The 15441-nt window shown below is 43.5% G+C and overlaps 1 protein-coding gene across 3 annotated transcripts; it reads right to left on the reverse strand.

Annotated features, from left to right (window-relative positions):
- Positions 1–349: 349 nt before the first annotated feature.
- On the reverse strand, positions 350–12215 carry SP2 (Sp2 transcription factor). 3 transcript variants are annotated; one of them, XM_075277203.1, is made up of 8 exons: positions 12115–12215; positions 9270–9428; positions 6739–6807; positions 4129–4992; positions 1877–2162; positions 1554–1728; positions 1237–1430; positions 350–1142 (listed from the first exon to the last, which is right to left on the reverse strand). In XM_075277203.1, exons 3-8 carry the CDS (start codon positions 6799–6801, stop codon positions 1042–1044), a joined length of 1683 nt encoding a protein of 560 aa, XP_075133304.1. In that variant the 5' UTR covers positions 6802–6807; positions 9270–9428; positions 12115–12215; the 3' UTR covers positions 350–1041. The 3 variants fall into 3 exon arrangements, with proteins under 3 accessions (XP_075133304.1, XP_075133303.1, XP_075133305.1); XM_075277202.1 differs by having other exon boundaries at positions 1237–1433; XM_075277204.1 differs by lacking the exon at positions 1237–1430 and having other exon boundaries at positions 1037–1142.
- Positions 12216–15441: the final 3226 nt, after the last annotated feature.

The raw sequence follows: 15441 nt of genomic DNA on the forward strand, positions 1-15441 counted from the left end.
TAAAAACGGCTGACCTTCGGCGCTTGGACTAATCTAGAAGTGACCGGCCACCAATTTTATGAAAGTCAATATTCTATTCTATGGTTCATATGGAAATGGTGACAACAGAGCTCTATAGAAGCTACAAGGAGTTTGGCTCCTTAGAAGAATAGCTTTACAACAATTAGCCAACAGTTAAAATTCAGTGATCAAACTGGATCTCAGCAGTTACTATTGAGGAAAACTGCACATTCATTACAAAGGAAGATTCACGTGTCAGTGAGTTGTATCATTCTGTTCATGACATATAAGAAACAGATGGACATGGAGTTTGCACCCGTCATACAATGTGTTTTAAGTTAAAACCCCTCTTTTATTAAAAGCTTGGTGACAGCTAATAATGCAAATACATTTGTTGTACACACTGAGAAAAGAAAGGAAAAATGATCTTCTGGCACAAATTCCCAAATATAAGAATGTACATGTGATTCCTGCCTCTAGGGCTGTGGGAATTCCTGGCCTGGTAAATGGTGGAGCAGGTATGTATGCAAGTAGCACAGGTACAATTAAGCTTTTACACTCAAGAATATTGGAAGAGGGGAGATATTAAGGCACCTTCCTTTAAGGGGGGAGAGCGGTGTAAACATAGGAATGTTCCGGTCCAGCCAATAGGTTGGTGTCAGATAATGTATACATACTCTCCCCCCAAGCTAAGTCCTTCATGTATAGCAGCAATAGTAGATACTATGCTGAACAGTCCTCTACTCATTGATGATGACATATACAGAGTGGATCTGTAGTCTACATACTGTGGCCAGCTTGTTCTCAGCACTGAACTCATGGTGGACTTCACAACGTTGCCATCGGCTTGCTGGGGACATACCAGCAGTATGACAGTTTCTAGGGAGTGGTGATAAGTACTACTAGCATTATTGCGCTTGTAGTCCCATACATAGGGCAATGCTATTTCACAGTAGCCCAAACATATCTGGAGAAGTTCCAAGTTGAAACGCAATGGCGTCATTTTTGGGGTCCCAGAGTTAAGATGGTTTTTCACTTGCATTACAGCTTCTTTGGCGCGAGGTGTGTCTTGAAGTGCTTGCTGACATGGTCGCTGCGTGTGAACCTCTTCTGACAGTGAGGACATTCAAAGCGCTTGTCACCTGTGCAGGGACAGCAGAGTAAAATCAGTATACATGTCATACATGTGGGTCAGAGTGCCTTACACGTGCATGCGTGCATACATGCGTCACACACCTGTGTGCGTGCGTGCGTGCCTTTGCAGCTCATCGCTGCGGGTGAACCTCTTAGTACAGAATCCCCAGTTGCACACGAATGGCCTCTCCCCGGTGTGCAGACGAACATGGGCTCTCAAGAGTGAAGTCTTGCGAAACGTTCTCCCGCATTCAGGGATGTGACACACGTGCCTCTTCCTGCCAGGGGGACCCCACCTGCTGAGAGGGAGAGAGTGTCTCTCCTCAGCACAATAATTCCCTCCATTAACCCCCTCCCACCTGTGCCCCTTATTTAACTGGGCTCACACAACTTGAACTGTGCTTTGTGAACACTCTCACCCCTTCTCCCCGTCCTTGCAGTTTGGACATGTACAGGCCACCCTCCTCCTCTTCTCTCCTGGCTGGAGCTCCCCAGACAAGGCCTGTTCCATCTGTAGCTGTATCTGGGAAGGGCTGAGGCCACTGATGGCAACGTTATTACTGGACACGTTCTGCACACTGATTTGCTGTTGCCCTGATTGGATACACAAACACAAGGGTGTGTTGATTTATTTAATAGCAGGATAAGCAAGCAAGTCATACCAATCTCTTAAATGTTCATGAAGTGTAAGGACTGTAGCATGGGTTTTTGCTTGCTTACAAGCTCATACTGGGATATACACCTGCAGCATTGGTGATGGTGACAGGTACTCCTTGCACGGGGACACCATTGATACTGATAGTCTGTATGCCCTGGGATGTGGCCGACAGCTGTGCTGTGTTCAGGTTAATGACACTCCCAGCCGGAGCAATTTTGGCAAAGGACCGCTCTTTGCGAAGAACATTTTTCTTCGTAGGAGTAGTAGATATTGTTGGCAGGGCCCCTGTGCCTCCCATGGAGCATGTCTGAGGCGAAGATTCCTGTACCATCAGAGTCTGTACATCTCCTGCTGATGTACGTAAATAGATCTGTGAAAGAAAAAAAAAAAAGGTGGTGCATGAGAAGCAAAATACAAGACAAAAAAAGTGCAAATATCTAAAGGAGAAAACATAAAAAGAAATAAAACAAGGACTTGATCCATCTGAGGTCTAGTAAAGGGATTCTACCATTAAAATCAAACTTTTTGTAGATCACACGTAGGAATAGCCTTAAGAAAGGCTATTTTTCTCCTACCTCTAGATGTCTTCTCTGCACCGCTGTTCGGTAGAAATCCCCGTTTTCGGCCCGGAGTTCTCTCGCAGCACTGGGGGTGGTCCTCATCACTCAAACAGTACTGGGGGCGTTCTCAATGCTGCGAAAGAACTCTCCAGCGACACCTTTACCTTCTTCAGTAATGGCCGCTCTGCACATCTTCTCCCAGGGGTTGGCTTCAAACTTCTAGGCCTCAAGCAGAGGCGACTGCGCATGCCCACAGGCCACAAAAAAAAATGGCTACATCTAAATATAGGAGAAGAATAGCCTTTCTTAAGGCTATTCCTACATGTAATATACAAAAAAAAATTTGAATTTAATGGTAGAATCCCTTTAAAGTGGCATTCCCGTCTCAGCCAACCATAAATCCCATCTTTGTGCAGCAACCAGAGGTGGCTAGGAGTACATGAATCTATAGCTTCGGGTTTTAGTTCCAGAATAAACATTTGTTATAAAACTGTTTTCAGGGAATTAAAATTGAAGCGGTCACCAGGATTTTTGCTGCAAAACCCACAGCACTGTCAGGCAGGGTATAAGATATCTTTTTAGCTTTTTCTCTAATATGGTATATATCACCCATTCAATCACCCTAGATGTCTGTATGCATATTAGCTGAGAAGAGTCCAACTGAAAAGCTGGAGGGGACAATCATTTCAGATGGTGATATGTTGGGCTCTGTAGCACCTAGCATCATGGTCCTGGTGTTGTTTTAAAGGAGAGAATCTCCTGAAATAAATGAGTGATGTGAACCCCCCCACCCAATCAGCTTTCCTGCATTATATGAGAGCCCACCCATCCATACTCCAGTGAGAAGTGGTGTACAGATCTCTGCTGCCACTATAAAAACAGAAAAAAGTGGATTTCAATGAAGGATTTCATAGAAAGGAGCCAAAATTCATTAAAGGGATCCTATGAATGGATACCCTTTTTTTCTGACTACTGTGTAAGCGGCCATTTTCTTGTGGCCGCAAGGCATGCGCAGTCTGCTCTGCCTGAGGCCTAGAAGATTGAAACCCAGGACGGAAGAAGACACAGGGAGAAGGTGTTCCAGAAGAAGATAAAGGAGTCGCTGGAGAGTTCTCTCGCAGCATTGGGGAAGCCCCCAGTGCTGCGAGCAAACTCATTTGCACACTGAAGAAAGCCAGGATTTCTAACAAATGGCGGCGTGGAGAAGACATCTAAAGGTAGAAGAACAGCCTTTCTTAAGGCTATTCCTACGTGTCAGAAAAAAAAAAAGTGTATCCAATGATAGGATCCCTTTAATAAAGTATACTGCAACACCTATTAATGACACAAATAATGTAGGAAAAATCAAAAGTTGTTTTTAAGTTTAGGTACATTTTAGATCAGTGTTCACTAGCAGTGTGTATCTGTAGTTGGTTCTCTAAACTAGACAACCCCTTTAAGGAGAATCTTCCACCAGAGTGAGCACTTTGAATAAAAGCAGCTATTAGATGATGATGTAGTAACAATAAGCAGTTCAATGGTATTGCCAAGACAGACTACATGACTGGTTCTATGGGACTCTTCTAGTAAAGGTGTCATGGATCTAATCGCATGATTGGGACAGGCTCCTAACATCAGTAGCCCCGGCTTTGGTCTTGGGTTGTAATTATATCTAAGAACAGAAATGTGCAGAATAAAATATTATTCTAATTACCGAAACTTACACCTTATTATAGATACTTGAAGGTAATAAGTCACAGCCAGACATATACATAAAGCATCCATGAGATACCATACCTGGGTGGGAAGAGGTTCTGTGCTCTGGACACTTTGTACTGGTTTTTGCGGCACGGTTGGCAACGTAGCTGAGGCTGCTTGTACCACTCTCAGTGCCTGTTGTGGTATCTGCACCAGCTGGGTTTCAGCCTTGGGCTGAACAAGTTGAAGTACAGCATGCTGACCTGCATTAGGACTCTGGACAATGAGCAGGTTGTTTCCAGCTTGTAGGATATTGTCCGCAGTAGTTTCAATTAATACAGTCTCCACCTGCTCCTGGGTAGGAGAGCCAGGCGTTGGCGCTGGTGGAAGAGGTTTCTTACGGGGCTTCTTACTCTGTTTGCTAGGAAGAAGCTGACTGCTAATTTCAGAGGAAGGGTCTCCCAGATTGTTGAGAGGCAAGGCCAAAGTGAGGTTGTTGCCAGCAGTTCCAGTCAACTTCATCACATTGCTATTTTTTTGTGGAGGAGCGGGTTTTATGGGCACGTGTTTTGTAGAACTTGAGGCTGGTGAAATCTGAAGGGTTGTTCCAGCATCCGTGGCATTAATAATCTGAAATTGAGTGCCCAGAGTCTGTGGAATTGCCTGAGAGGAGGTTTGCAGAGTTTGATAGCGTCCAGTCTTGCCCACTGGGTTCTGTATGGTGAAGAAGAGCTGTCCATTTCCTGTCCCCAACTGTGGAATCTGGATGACATTCCCTTTGGTAGACAAAAGTCCTATACCTGCCTTTCCTGGACTCAGCGGTAACGGTGCTGGTTTTATGGGTATCAGCCTTTTGCGAGTTGGCCGTTGTGGTACAGGGGTAGTTACAGCTGTTTCAACTGCAGGAGGACCAATCTTGCTGCATGTGGCTGCCAAGAGTGCCAGCGGAGAGGGTTGTGTGTCCTGCATGAGTGGATCAGAAGGCAGATGCTATGTTACATGGGAAATAGTTGTCGACCTTAAAAAGTAACAGACACAGGAATGATGCTAAAGGCTCTTGCATGCAAACACGTTGAAGGAATTAACTATTTTTGGAACAAGGCCTCTATTTATGCCTGAATTATTAAGAGGCTGAAGCTGAATTCTGGAGCATCTTGCACCAGCACGGAATAAGACAGGCATAGAAAAGGTCAGCCTTAAGAAAGGTCCCCGCTAAGTCCCTGTACAACCTCTAAGCAGAATAAAGCTATTATTGAGTACTCACAGAAGTCTATGGTGGCCTACTGTATGCCACAGATTTCATACAGAGGTTTTTCTTTATTTGAGATCCGTAAAGATTCTCACAAAACCGTGTCATGTTTCATCAGTTTCTGTATTAAAAGGGTTTCCTGGGGCCTAAGATACCGGTAAACTATGTTTAGGATCAGTCATCAATACCAGATCAACAGGTCCAATACTGCTGGACAATCACCTGTGTGATGTAGCTGCACAGGCCTGTATGAATGAGATGCAATACCAAGCAAATGCTTTGTTTTTTTTTTTTCGTTTTTTTTTTTTTAAGTGCGTTGTCTACCTTCCCTTAAAGGGGTATTCCCAGCTCAAGGATCCTATCTATACTGCTAGCTTAAGTAAAATCAATAGTTTTCCTAAATATATTGTTTTAACAATGTTGCTTCATTTGCCTGCTATGTTAGATCTTTCCTCCCATTGTTTACACATCGTTTCCTTGGTGCCGGACCTATATCTTATAAGACAGGACGGAGGAGGAGTCACTGCTATCTGGGGGGGCTTCTGTCAGGCTCTCTTACTGCTCTGCTGTCATGGCAATCAGGTCAGCTTACTGCAGTTTGCTGATAAAACCTCAAGATAGTGTCTGTTACCTGACCATTTGATGAAGAAGACACTAGGAAGTTCCTCACTAGATATAGACAGTGCCTTTACCATGAGAGATTAATTATGATTACTAGAAATCTCATATAAATGCAGATCAAATATTATGCATAGTAAATGTATATTACATTACACAGGTTTGTAGAGAACATTTACCATGTTCTGGAGACAAGACTTTCAGTAAACTCAAATTATCTTTGTGTATAGAGTTCAATGACCTAGCACCCAGAGTCTGATATGCTCCATAAAGGCTTTCTAAAAGGTTTCTTCACTGTAGTCAATCTTTGTTGGACAGGTAAAGAAACTTGAAAATAAACGTTACATAGAGTTTGTGTTCCCTTAATTATATGTGATATAATTTTTAGGAATGTTTGGATAAGTAGGACGAGGAAGTCTGCACATGATAAAATTCATTTTCTGGTGCCAATTAACTGAACTTTTTTTTGTATTTAAAAATTGTCAAAAAGTTTAAAGAAATAAGCTATTTAAATTTTTAGGCAAAATAGCCCATCCCTAGTTATCCAAGATGTATTGGTCGCATTTCTAGCTTCGTGTACAGCTGGTCCACAGCCCACTAAAATATACCGCAATGACTTTAGTCATTAGAGATAAGCAAGTACTATTTCAAATGGTTTCAAATAGCACGCACCCATAGGAATGAATGGACGCAGCCGGCACGCAGGGGGTTAAGCGGCAGGACGCCGGCCCCGTCTGCGTGCCAGCCGGCTCCATTCATTGCTATGGGTGCGTGCTATTTGAAGCTGCCGTTTCGAATAGTACTCGCTCATCTCTATTAGTCATCTTTCAATACAAACTAACCTGGGAGGCAGATACAGCTGGCTGCAGGTACTCACTAGGACTCACAGCAGCAGTTGCAGTCATAATGAACTGAAATAAAGAATTACAAGAAAACTGGTATTAAGTAAATCAAAAACAAAAGACATTTCTGAATTAGCGGTATACAAATAGATAAACTCCAGCACAGTAATGTCCATCACAACTTTATATTCAGCCTTAAAGTGGTGCTCTAACTCATAATGTTATTATTTAATACTACTGAGACCCTTAAACATAACCCATTACCCATTACTCCCAGGCTTCCTTCTCAAGTAGCAGCAGCTCCATTAATCTGTATACACATATGTCCTGTTTGTGCTAGGGGACCATTGCAGCCACAGGGAGAGGAGAGTAAGGGTTTCTTATGCTTATGGTTCCACTAGCAGCAGAATTATAGTGTTCCACAGTTATAAATCGGCTTTCATAAATAAATAGTAGAGGTTCTTATATCAGTTACTTTCTACATATGGGTCTGTGAACAAGGGAGTGGGAATAGAAAAGATTTAAAGGGGCTCTATCAGCAAAATCATGCTGATAGAGCCCCACATATGCATGCATAGCCTTTAAAAAGGCTATTCAGGCACTGTAAAAGTTAAATTAAACTACCTCCCCGTTTTAAAATAATAACTTAAAAAAGAATGTTCTCTGGGCGGGCCTTCAGGGTGCGCCGTCTTCTTCTTCCCCGCCTCTTCTTCCTCTGACGTCTTCGGGTCCCGTCCTCCTCCGGCGCTTGCTCGCGGACACTGATAAAAAAAAAAATAGCCCGGGCGCATGCGCAGTAGCACGTGGCTTCTACTACGGCTCCTGCGCATGCGCCCGGGCTATTTTTTTTTTTTATCAGTGTCCGCGAGCAAGCGCCGGACTAGGACGGGACCCGAAGACATCGGAGGAAGAAGAGGCGGGGAAGAAGATGAAGACACGCCCTGAATGCCCGCCCAGCGTGCACGTTCCGTAAGTAGAGAACATTCTTTTTTAAGTTATTATTTTAAAACGGGGGGGGGGGGGGGGGGTAGTTTAATATAACATTTACGGTGCCTGAATAGCCTTTTTAAAGGCTATGCACGCATATGTAGGGCTCTATCTGCAGGATTTTGCTGATAGAGCCCCTTTAAACACTGCTAGGTTGTAGATAAGAGATATTAGTGAACAGCATGAGTCAAATCAATTAACCAGCCAGCAGGAGAATCCTACTCCATCCCTCCCTTCTCCACAGAGTTGTGTGTGTGAGGCTGAATATGGAGACACTAGAATGTAAACTAACAGTCAGATTGAGGGTGAGAAGCAGGAGAATAAGTTAAAAGGGGTTTTCTGGTTTCTAACATTGATGGCCTATTAATTTATGACAAGTTCTTTATAACAATGTATGCTGTAAATAAAATTATGAGCCAGAACACCCTTTTCAACCAATACCCCACCCCCCAGACACAATTCTAGTAAATGGTCATATCAACACCAGATTACAATTTATAAACAGATATAAATCGACAGTAATAAATCAAGTAGCTTTGTAAATAAATTGCACTACTTTTCTAGTACTAATCTGGAGTTTGTATTGTATTCTACATCAGCACTGACAATTCTGCAGATTGCCTTTGGGAACAGACAACAGCCTAGATGACCTCCCGTATAATACAAAGGGACAAATAGTTTTCCCAACATCACATTACTGTCCAATATCTGGAGCACCGAGGACTCAGGTCTAAAGCCTGCAGAATTCTGCATGCATCTGGGAGCTCCTAAGCTCTGTGCAAGGCAAGTATTGCATTGTACTTACAGTTTCAACATAAATTAATCCAAACAGGAGGCAGCAGGAGCTGAGCAGATCTACAAGTTTGTAGGACAGAGTCAGTATAAACCTGTCATTTATCCACATCTTTGCCCTTTCAATGCTGAAAAGCATTTTTGTTGCAGTTTTTTGAGCCAAAGAATAACTTCAAACCAGATGAGAAATATAACGTTAGTTATTAAACTTCTCCCTGAGGCTGCAGTGAGGTTCAGCAGGGGATGTGACCTAGGGAGGTCTCATTGAGACAAGTGCAGGTCACAGAGACCAGTCTGATATTGACAGGATAGGTGGGGGTCCAACTGCCCACCATGGGAGTGCCGAAGATAGCCATTTATCTGTGGCAATCCCATAATAATGAGTGATGAGGAAGGGCCACGATAAAGAAAATAGAATCCTTTTCTCGAGATTGGCGGGGGTTCCACCAACCATGAAGTTATCTCCTATCCTCTCAGGAGGGGATAACGTCAAAACTTGGCACAACGCCTTTAATTCTAGATGTGAATTAGAAAATGGTTCCTGAAAAAATATTTAATTATGTAACTTTAAATCAATAATAACGAAGTCAGGAAATTTTAAGTAAAGAGAGTGCAACACAGAATTGTATAGACTGATCTTCACCTTTAACACGTATACAATCTGGCAAACAGACAAGCAAAGCTCACCAGAGCATGCAGTCCAGCACCAGGTAAAGCGAGATACAAAGATATGACACATCTGTGATACTGACCTTTGCTATACACTATTGAGAAAGTCTAGTAAATACAATACATCAGCTGGTTCATCTCACTTCACGTCACAAAATCTTCTCATGTAATAATATATCCGTGACCCAAAAACTGGCATTCCTGAATCTTCTCTCTTACAGCAGGACAAGCAATTCTGAACCCTAAAAAAAAATAAAAGTTAATAATAAAGGGTATTTATTAACTGATATAAACTTCTAAGGCCTGGTTCACATCTGCATTCGGTAGTCCGTTCAGTGAGTCCGTTAGCAGAGAAACCACACAGACCCCATAGAGTAGAATGCGGGCTCCTCAAATGCAGATGTGAACCAGGCCTCAGGAAGATGGGAATAATGGGGACAATTGCAGCAGTAGTAAAAGACACCAGTACTCAGATCTTTATATAGGAATAGATCTAGGCTTATTTTTCTAGAACTATCGCAAATATAATGATGTTGTTTTCTAGATTACCAGAACATGAGAAAGTATAATAAACTGCGGCTTATCCAGGGTTTCAGGTCATTCAATGCATTTTTATCGAACCACTGGAAAATACTTCTGCACATCTGAACACTATTGCTCTCAGAGATAGTCCTATCCATATGCCCCCAATTACACAACACTGAAAAGGGCATCCTTCAAAAAGAAAAACTGTAGCTCTATATGTTGGTAGCTTAGCGGTCCCAAACCTGTTTACATCACATGTATGGTCTCTGATACACATATGTTTTAAAAAGATACCATGTAGTTGCATCCATCACTTTAGTAACAGTCCACTGACTGGGGGCTGCCATTAAGTGAAAGTCTAAAAAGTAACTGTCCAGTATTTACAAATGTTAGAACATGCCTCTAACCATACCCAGTCACACCCATACCCCCTTTGTGTCCCCAAAGCTGCCAAAGAAAGTCACTATTACATAGTGGGAATATGCAAATCTGTCTCCCAAGATGTAAATAGGGAGACAGTGCCTCTGTTATGCTGCCCTCTATAGGAAGCACCCTGAACATCATGCCCGACTTTCCCAGAAGCTTATAAAATAAGATAATCCTTTAATAGTCCCACAGTGGGGAAATTTCAGTATGTTACAGCAGCCTAGTAATAAAGGTACAGGATAATACACAGTAATATATTACAGAAGTATTAGACACACATATGCTGAGAAAGATATACTAGGAGTCCATAGCAGCTAGGGAACAGAGAAGAAAGAAGGAGGACATTCATAGTCATTTAGTTCTCTGTGCGGAGTGATCTTCGCTTGGACTGATGTAGATTATACAGCCTGATCGCGGTTGGGAGGAAGGACTTGCGATAGTGCTCCTTCTCACACTTGGGGTGAAGCAGACGGTCACTTACAGTGCTGCCAAGTCCCATCAAGGTCCCATACATGGGGTGGGATTTGTTCTCCCGCATGGAGCTCACTACGGACAGTATCCTTCTGTCACCCACCACCTGTACTGGGTCCAAGGGGCTCCCCAGGACAGAGCTGGCTCTCCTGATCAGCCTGTCAAGTCTATTTCTGTCCCTGGTTGATATACTGCATAATGTTGGATTTTTACCAAGTCAATTTCTCAGCTACGGACAGCCGTTTCGGCCTGGTTGGACCTTGTCAGCGCAGCGTAGAGAGAACAGACTTGGTAGAAGCGAGAGGCTCAGGGACCAGATTATGGGGATAATGTTCCCCCTTAAGGAGAATCCACCTATTAGGTGTGTGGAGACTTATACAGCCATAGTCACTCCACCTCAAGGGAACATGGGAGGAATATGCAAATCTGTCTCCCAAGATGTAAATAGGGAGACAGTCATATTTTACATAATACTTCTAGATCAGCTAGAGCAGGGGTAGGGAACGTACGGCTCTCCAGCTGTTGCAAAACTACAGCTCCCAGCATGCATACTTGCTCTGCTGTTCTTGGAACTCCCATGGAAGTGAATGGAGCCTGATGGGAGTTGTAGTTTCACAGCAGCTGGAGAGCCGAAGGTTCCCTACCCCTGAGCTAGAGTCTACATTCTAAACATGGCTTCAGCTGCTCCATAGACTTGTGTTCCCTGGTGTTACTTTATATAATATTCTAATCTAAAGGTGACTGGCGTCTACTGTATAAACATGGCTTCAGCTGTTCAATAGACTAGTCGTGTCATTTACTTGTGGATGGGACTGGAGTCTACTTTATATATTGACTTCAGCTGCTCCATGAACTAGTATTTCCTGGTGTTACTTTAATACTACTTCGAGAAGGGACTAGACTACTTTATACAATGGCTTCAGCTGTTCCATAGTCTTACATCTCCTGGTGTTACTTTATATAATACTACTTCTAGAAAGAACTAGACTACTTTATACAATGGCTTCCGCTGTTCTATAGTCTTACATCTCCTGGTGTTACTTCATATACTTCTGGATGGGACTGGAGTCTACTGTATAAACATGGCTTCAGCTGCTCCATTGACCAGTAATACCACTTACTTCTAGAAGGAACTAGAATCTACTTTATAAAATGGCTCCTGCTGCTCCATAGACTAGTATTGTCACTTATTTCTAGAAGGGGCTGGGGTCTACTTTATAAACATGGCTTCAGCTGCTCCATAGTCTTGTACAGCCCATTCCCTCCACTGCAGTCTCCCATGCCCCACTAACTTTGATAGTAAGCTCTTGTGCCCAGTCCAGCTATTTACCCCAACACAGTCTCTCTCCCTATAGTGTTAGAATTGGGAACATCCTGTTTACACCAGCCCCGCCCACTCCCCGGAAGCACCCTCTGTCAGCCCAACCCTATCTCCGGTAAAAATAAAAATGGACTTGGCGACGTTACGGTTATCATCCTGTAAATAGCGGAAGCTATACAACTCACCGTTATCTATGACGACATCTCCTGTTACCGAGCCCGCACCGAAACTCACAGTGTTCCGCCTACCTCAACCTGCAGCGGCGCAGCCAACCATCCGCTTCCCCTAACGGAGTGACGCAGTTAGCCACCAATAGCTGATAGGTCGTGAGAAGATAGACAAGCGATCGAGCCAATCACCAACGAGAATGCTGATTAGTGTCCTGATGGGCATAGCTAATAACCAATCAGGCATAAGCTTTTTAGCGTCACGTGCTTTGGGCGTGAACAGGTTCTGTAAACTGTACCCACACGGATGAGCTTATGTTATAGTCGTACCTACGTGTAGTGGCAGGTATTAGGAATCTATAGGGAGTGCATCTGTGTGTCTAACACTAACATCCCTTCTAGAGGGAGGCAAGAGGAATGGTCTGGCAACAGTACGTGATTGGCTGTAGCTTTTAGGGGGCGTTTCCTTGTGAAATCCACTAGAGAGCGAGGTGTGTGTTTTATCGGTGTGACGCCATGTTGTCGGAGACAAAACTGTAGTCTAGCGTAAAACCTGCAAGAGTCACAGTTTAATGGACATTGTAGGGACAATTTAATCTTACACAATTTCAATGTAGAAAAAAAAAACCTACCGGTAGTTATAAGGGCTAAGAATATAATGGAGTGGGTGGGTTGAGGGGCTTACTCTGGTCACTGGGGCATATTCATTTCTCCATGTTTATACTTGTAGACAATTAAAAACTAAAAAAATTTTTTATAAGTAATTAAATATTGGTGTCTGTTCGGGTTGTCCGCGTGGAGACCTCTTGAACAGAACCCTAATTCGCATAAAAAAGCATTACTTTAGGCCACCTGCAGACCCCATAGACTTTAATGGAGTCCGAGTGGTTTCTACACAAAAATGTGGAGAGAAAAGTGCTGCTTGTAGAACTTTTTTCTCCACATTTTTCGTTCGCAGAGGAGAACAGAATGACCCGAACGCAGATGTGACCCAGGCCTAACTATCTTTGTGGTGACCAATGTCGGATTGAAATGGTTGGGGCCCACAGTTAGGACTCCTGCAGATCAGCTGTACTGAGACAGGTAACAACATGTCGGGAGCCATGCTGCTCACCCAGCACACCATGGGTACCAGTGCACTACCTAAACCCACGGCTACACCCTGTATAACAAGTAAGCAGTGCGGCTCCTGGAATTGTTACCATTATGTAACCACATTGTCTTGGGAAATTGATTTGCAGAGGTCCTGGTTGTCAGATCCCTGCGGCTGTAATATTGATGGCCTAGTACTCACCTCTCCCTGGTGTCCCGGTGTCCTCCCAACACGGTCCGGTCCTTCTGCTCTGCTGTCTTCTTTTGCTGGCAGTTCTCGCCAGCTATGACATAACCTAGTCCCTTCGATGAGCCCCACTGATTGGCCTCAGCAGTCATGTGTGGCAGGGACTTCTGCCAGAAGAAAACAATGGAACTTCAGGACCGCACCATGCTAGGAAACACCAGAACATCGGGGACAGATGAGTGTGAGGGTTTTTTTTATTATTTTTTTTTTATTGCCCAAAAATGTTTTCTCCTTAGTAAAAAGTGCTCTCCTTAGCTCACTTGGACTCCCCCACACAAGGCCCAGGGAGCACAGCTTAGTATTGAGTTCACTACTCATCACCCAACTTCTTTTACGTGGTCTTTTTCTCCTCTGGGCTGCCCATTATGAACTCTTGTGTGTGCCGAAACACACTATGGCTTCGTTCACATATGCGTCGGTAGTCCATTTGGGGGAGTCCGCATGGGGACTTCCCCGAACGGACTACCGAACATATTTGCAAGCGTTGTGCAGTGAAAGCACACGGATTCCCATAGACTATAATGGGGTCCGTGTGCTTGCTGCAAAATCTCCGCAGGGAACATGCGGACAGGAAAGTACTTCACAATTTACTTTCCTGTCCGCATGATTCGTGCGTGCAGCAAGCACACAGACCCCATTATAGTCATAGACCTTCTGCTTTCACTGCACACCGTTTGCAAATGCGTTCTGTAGTCCGTTCGGGGGGTGCCCATGTGGACTCCCCGAACAGATTACCAAACGCAGATGTGAACCAAGAGTAACTTCATAAAATGCCAACTCACTCGAGAGACTGATGCAGGCCAGAGAACGAGAACTGCAGCAGTTGAGTAAGGGCCATACTATGTGCTTTCCATGCTCCCTAACCATTGAGCACTTCCATCACTTATAAAAAAAAAAGCTCATTAAGGCTGAGGCCTCACACTGCGGAAACACAGCTTTTTTGCAGATTTTGTTGCAGTTTTTTGAGCCAAAGCCAAGAATGGCTACAAATGGAATTGGAAATATATAGGAAGTCTTTATTCTTCTAACCTCTGCTCAATCTAGTCCTGATTTTTGCTCAAAAAACCGCAACAAAATCTGCAACAAAAAAGCGCTGCGTTTCCGCAAGGTGGGGCCCTGGCCTAAGGTAGAAGGTGCAGGGAAAAGTCACATGCAGATTAATATACACAAGACTTTTCTCAAAGTGTATATTGCCAGATCCTCAGTTACAGATTCTGTCAAAAATCATAGAAGTAAAAGTTGTATACGTAGGATTTTTTCTTTGAAAATTGAAATGACAGACATTTTAACAAATTTCCATTTTTCTTCTCCTATAACACAACAGAAAAATCCCAATGGAGATGTGAACATAGCCTAGAATTAGGACAATTTACTTACATAGTGTGGCAACACCTAGTGTAGCACAATGTGCACATCCACCTAATCTGCTGGTGGCCACATATGCTCAGTCGCTCTCCTTCAGCCATGTTTGCATATAGATCCAGCATAGCTGCGAAAATACATTCTGCATAGGAAGTAGGAAGGGACTATATTGCCATTAGTCAGAGGGGATAGAGTCCCAAGAATAACAGCAGCACTAAGAAAACATGGAGGCAATAAAATTGTTGAAGAGGTTTTGTATTTACTTTAGAAACACTTCAAATGATTTTAACACAGCTATTAACAGTATTCCAGGACTTTTGGTATGAAAATGATTCATGGCAGAGACTCTTTAACTATTTGCACTGAATATGCACAGATAGACTTGGTTGAATATATCAAATTAGTAGAATATCATGCATGGGTACCACGCTCCCGCTTTGCTTCATTCTCCCAACCCTAGCATCCTCTCTCATTGCTGGCATTGCCAGGCGGGAGTGGGTACGCTGTACCATGTTTGCTGAGAGTGCCTACAGATTGGTCCTTTTTGGATGGAGGTCAAAAACCTTACTGATGCCCTTTTTGTACAAGGTGTACCATTGGATCCCCTGATTTATTTGCTTAACCTCTCAGACATTTTGGTAAAC

This window comes from Leptodactylus fuscus, chromosome 6, assembly GCF_031893055.1.
Source record: "Leptodactylus fuscus isolate aLepFus1 chromosome 6, aLepFus1.hap2, whole genome shotgun sequence".
Classification (NCBI taxonomy): Eukaryota; Metazoa; Chordata; class Amphibia; order Anura; family Leptodactylidae; genus Leptodactylus; species Leptodactylus fuscus.

Coding starts and splice junctions, on each gene's coding strand:
- SP2 (XM_075277202.1), bottom strand. CDS start 6,801: ATGACTGCAACTGCTGCTGTGAGTCCTAGTGAGTACCTGCAGCCAGCT. Junction 1,729..1,876: donor CACCATCACCAATGCTGCAG/GTGTATATCCCA, acceptor GTATCCAATCAG/GGCAACAGCAAATCAGTGTG. Junction 1,434..1,553: donor TGCAAGGACGGGGAGAAGGG/GTGAGAGTGTTC, acceptor TCTCCCTCTCAG/CAGGTGGGGTCCCCCTGGCA.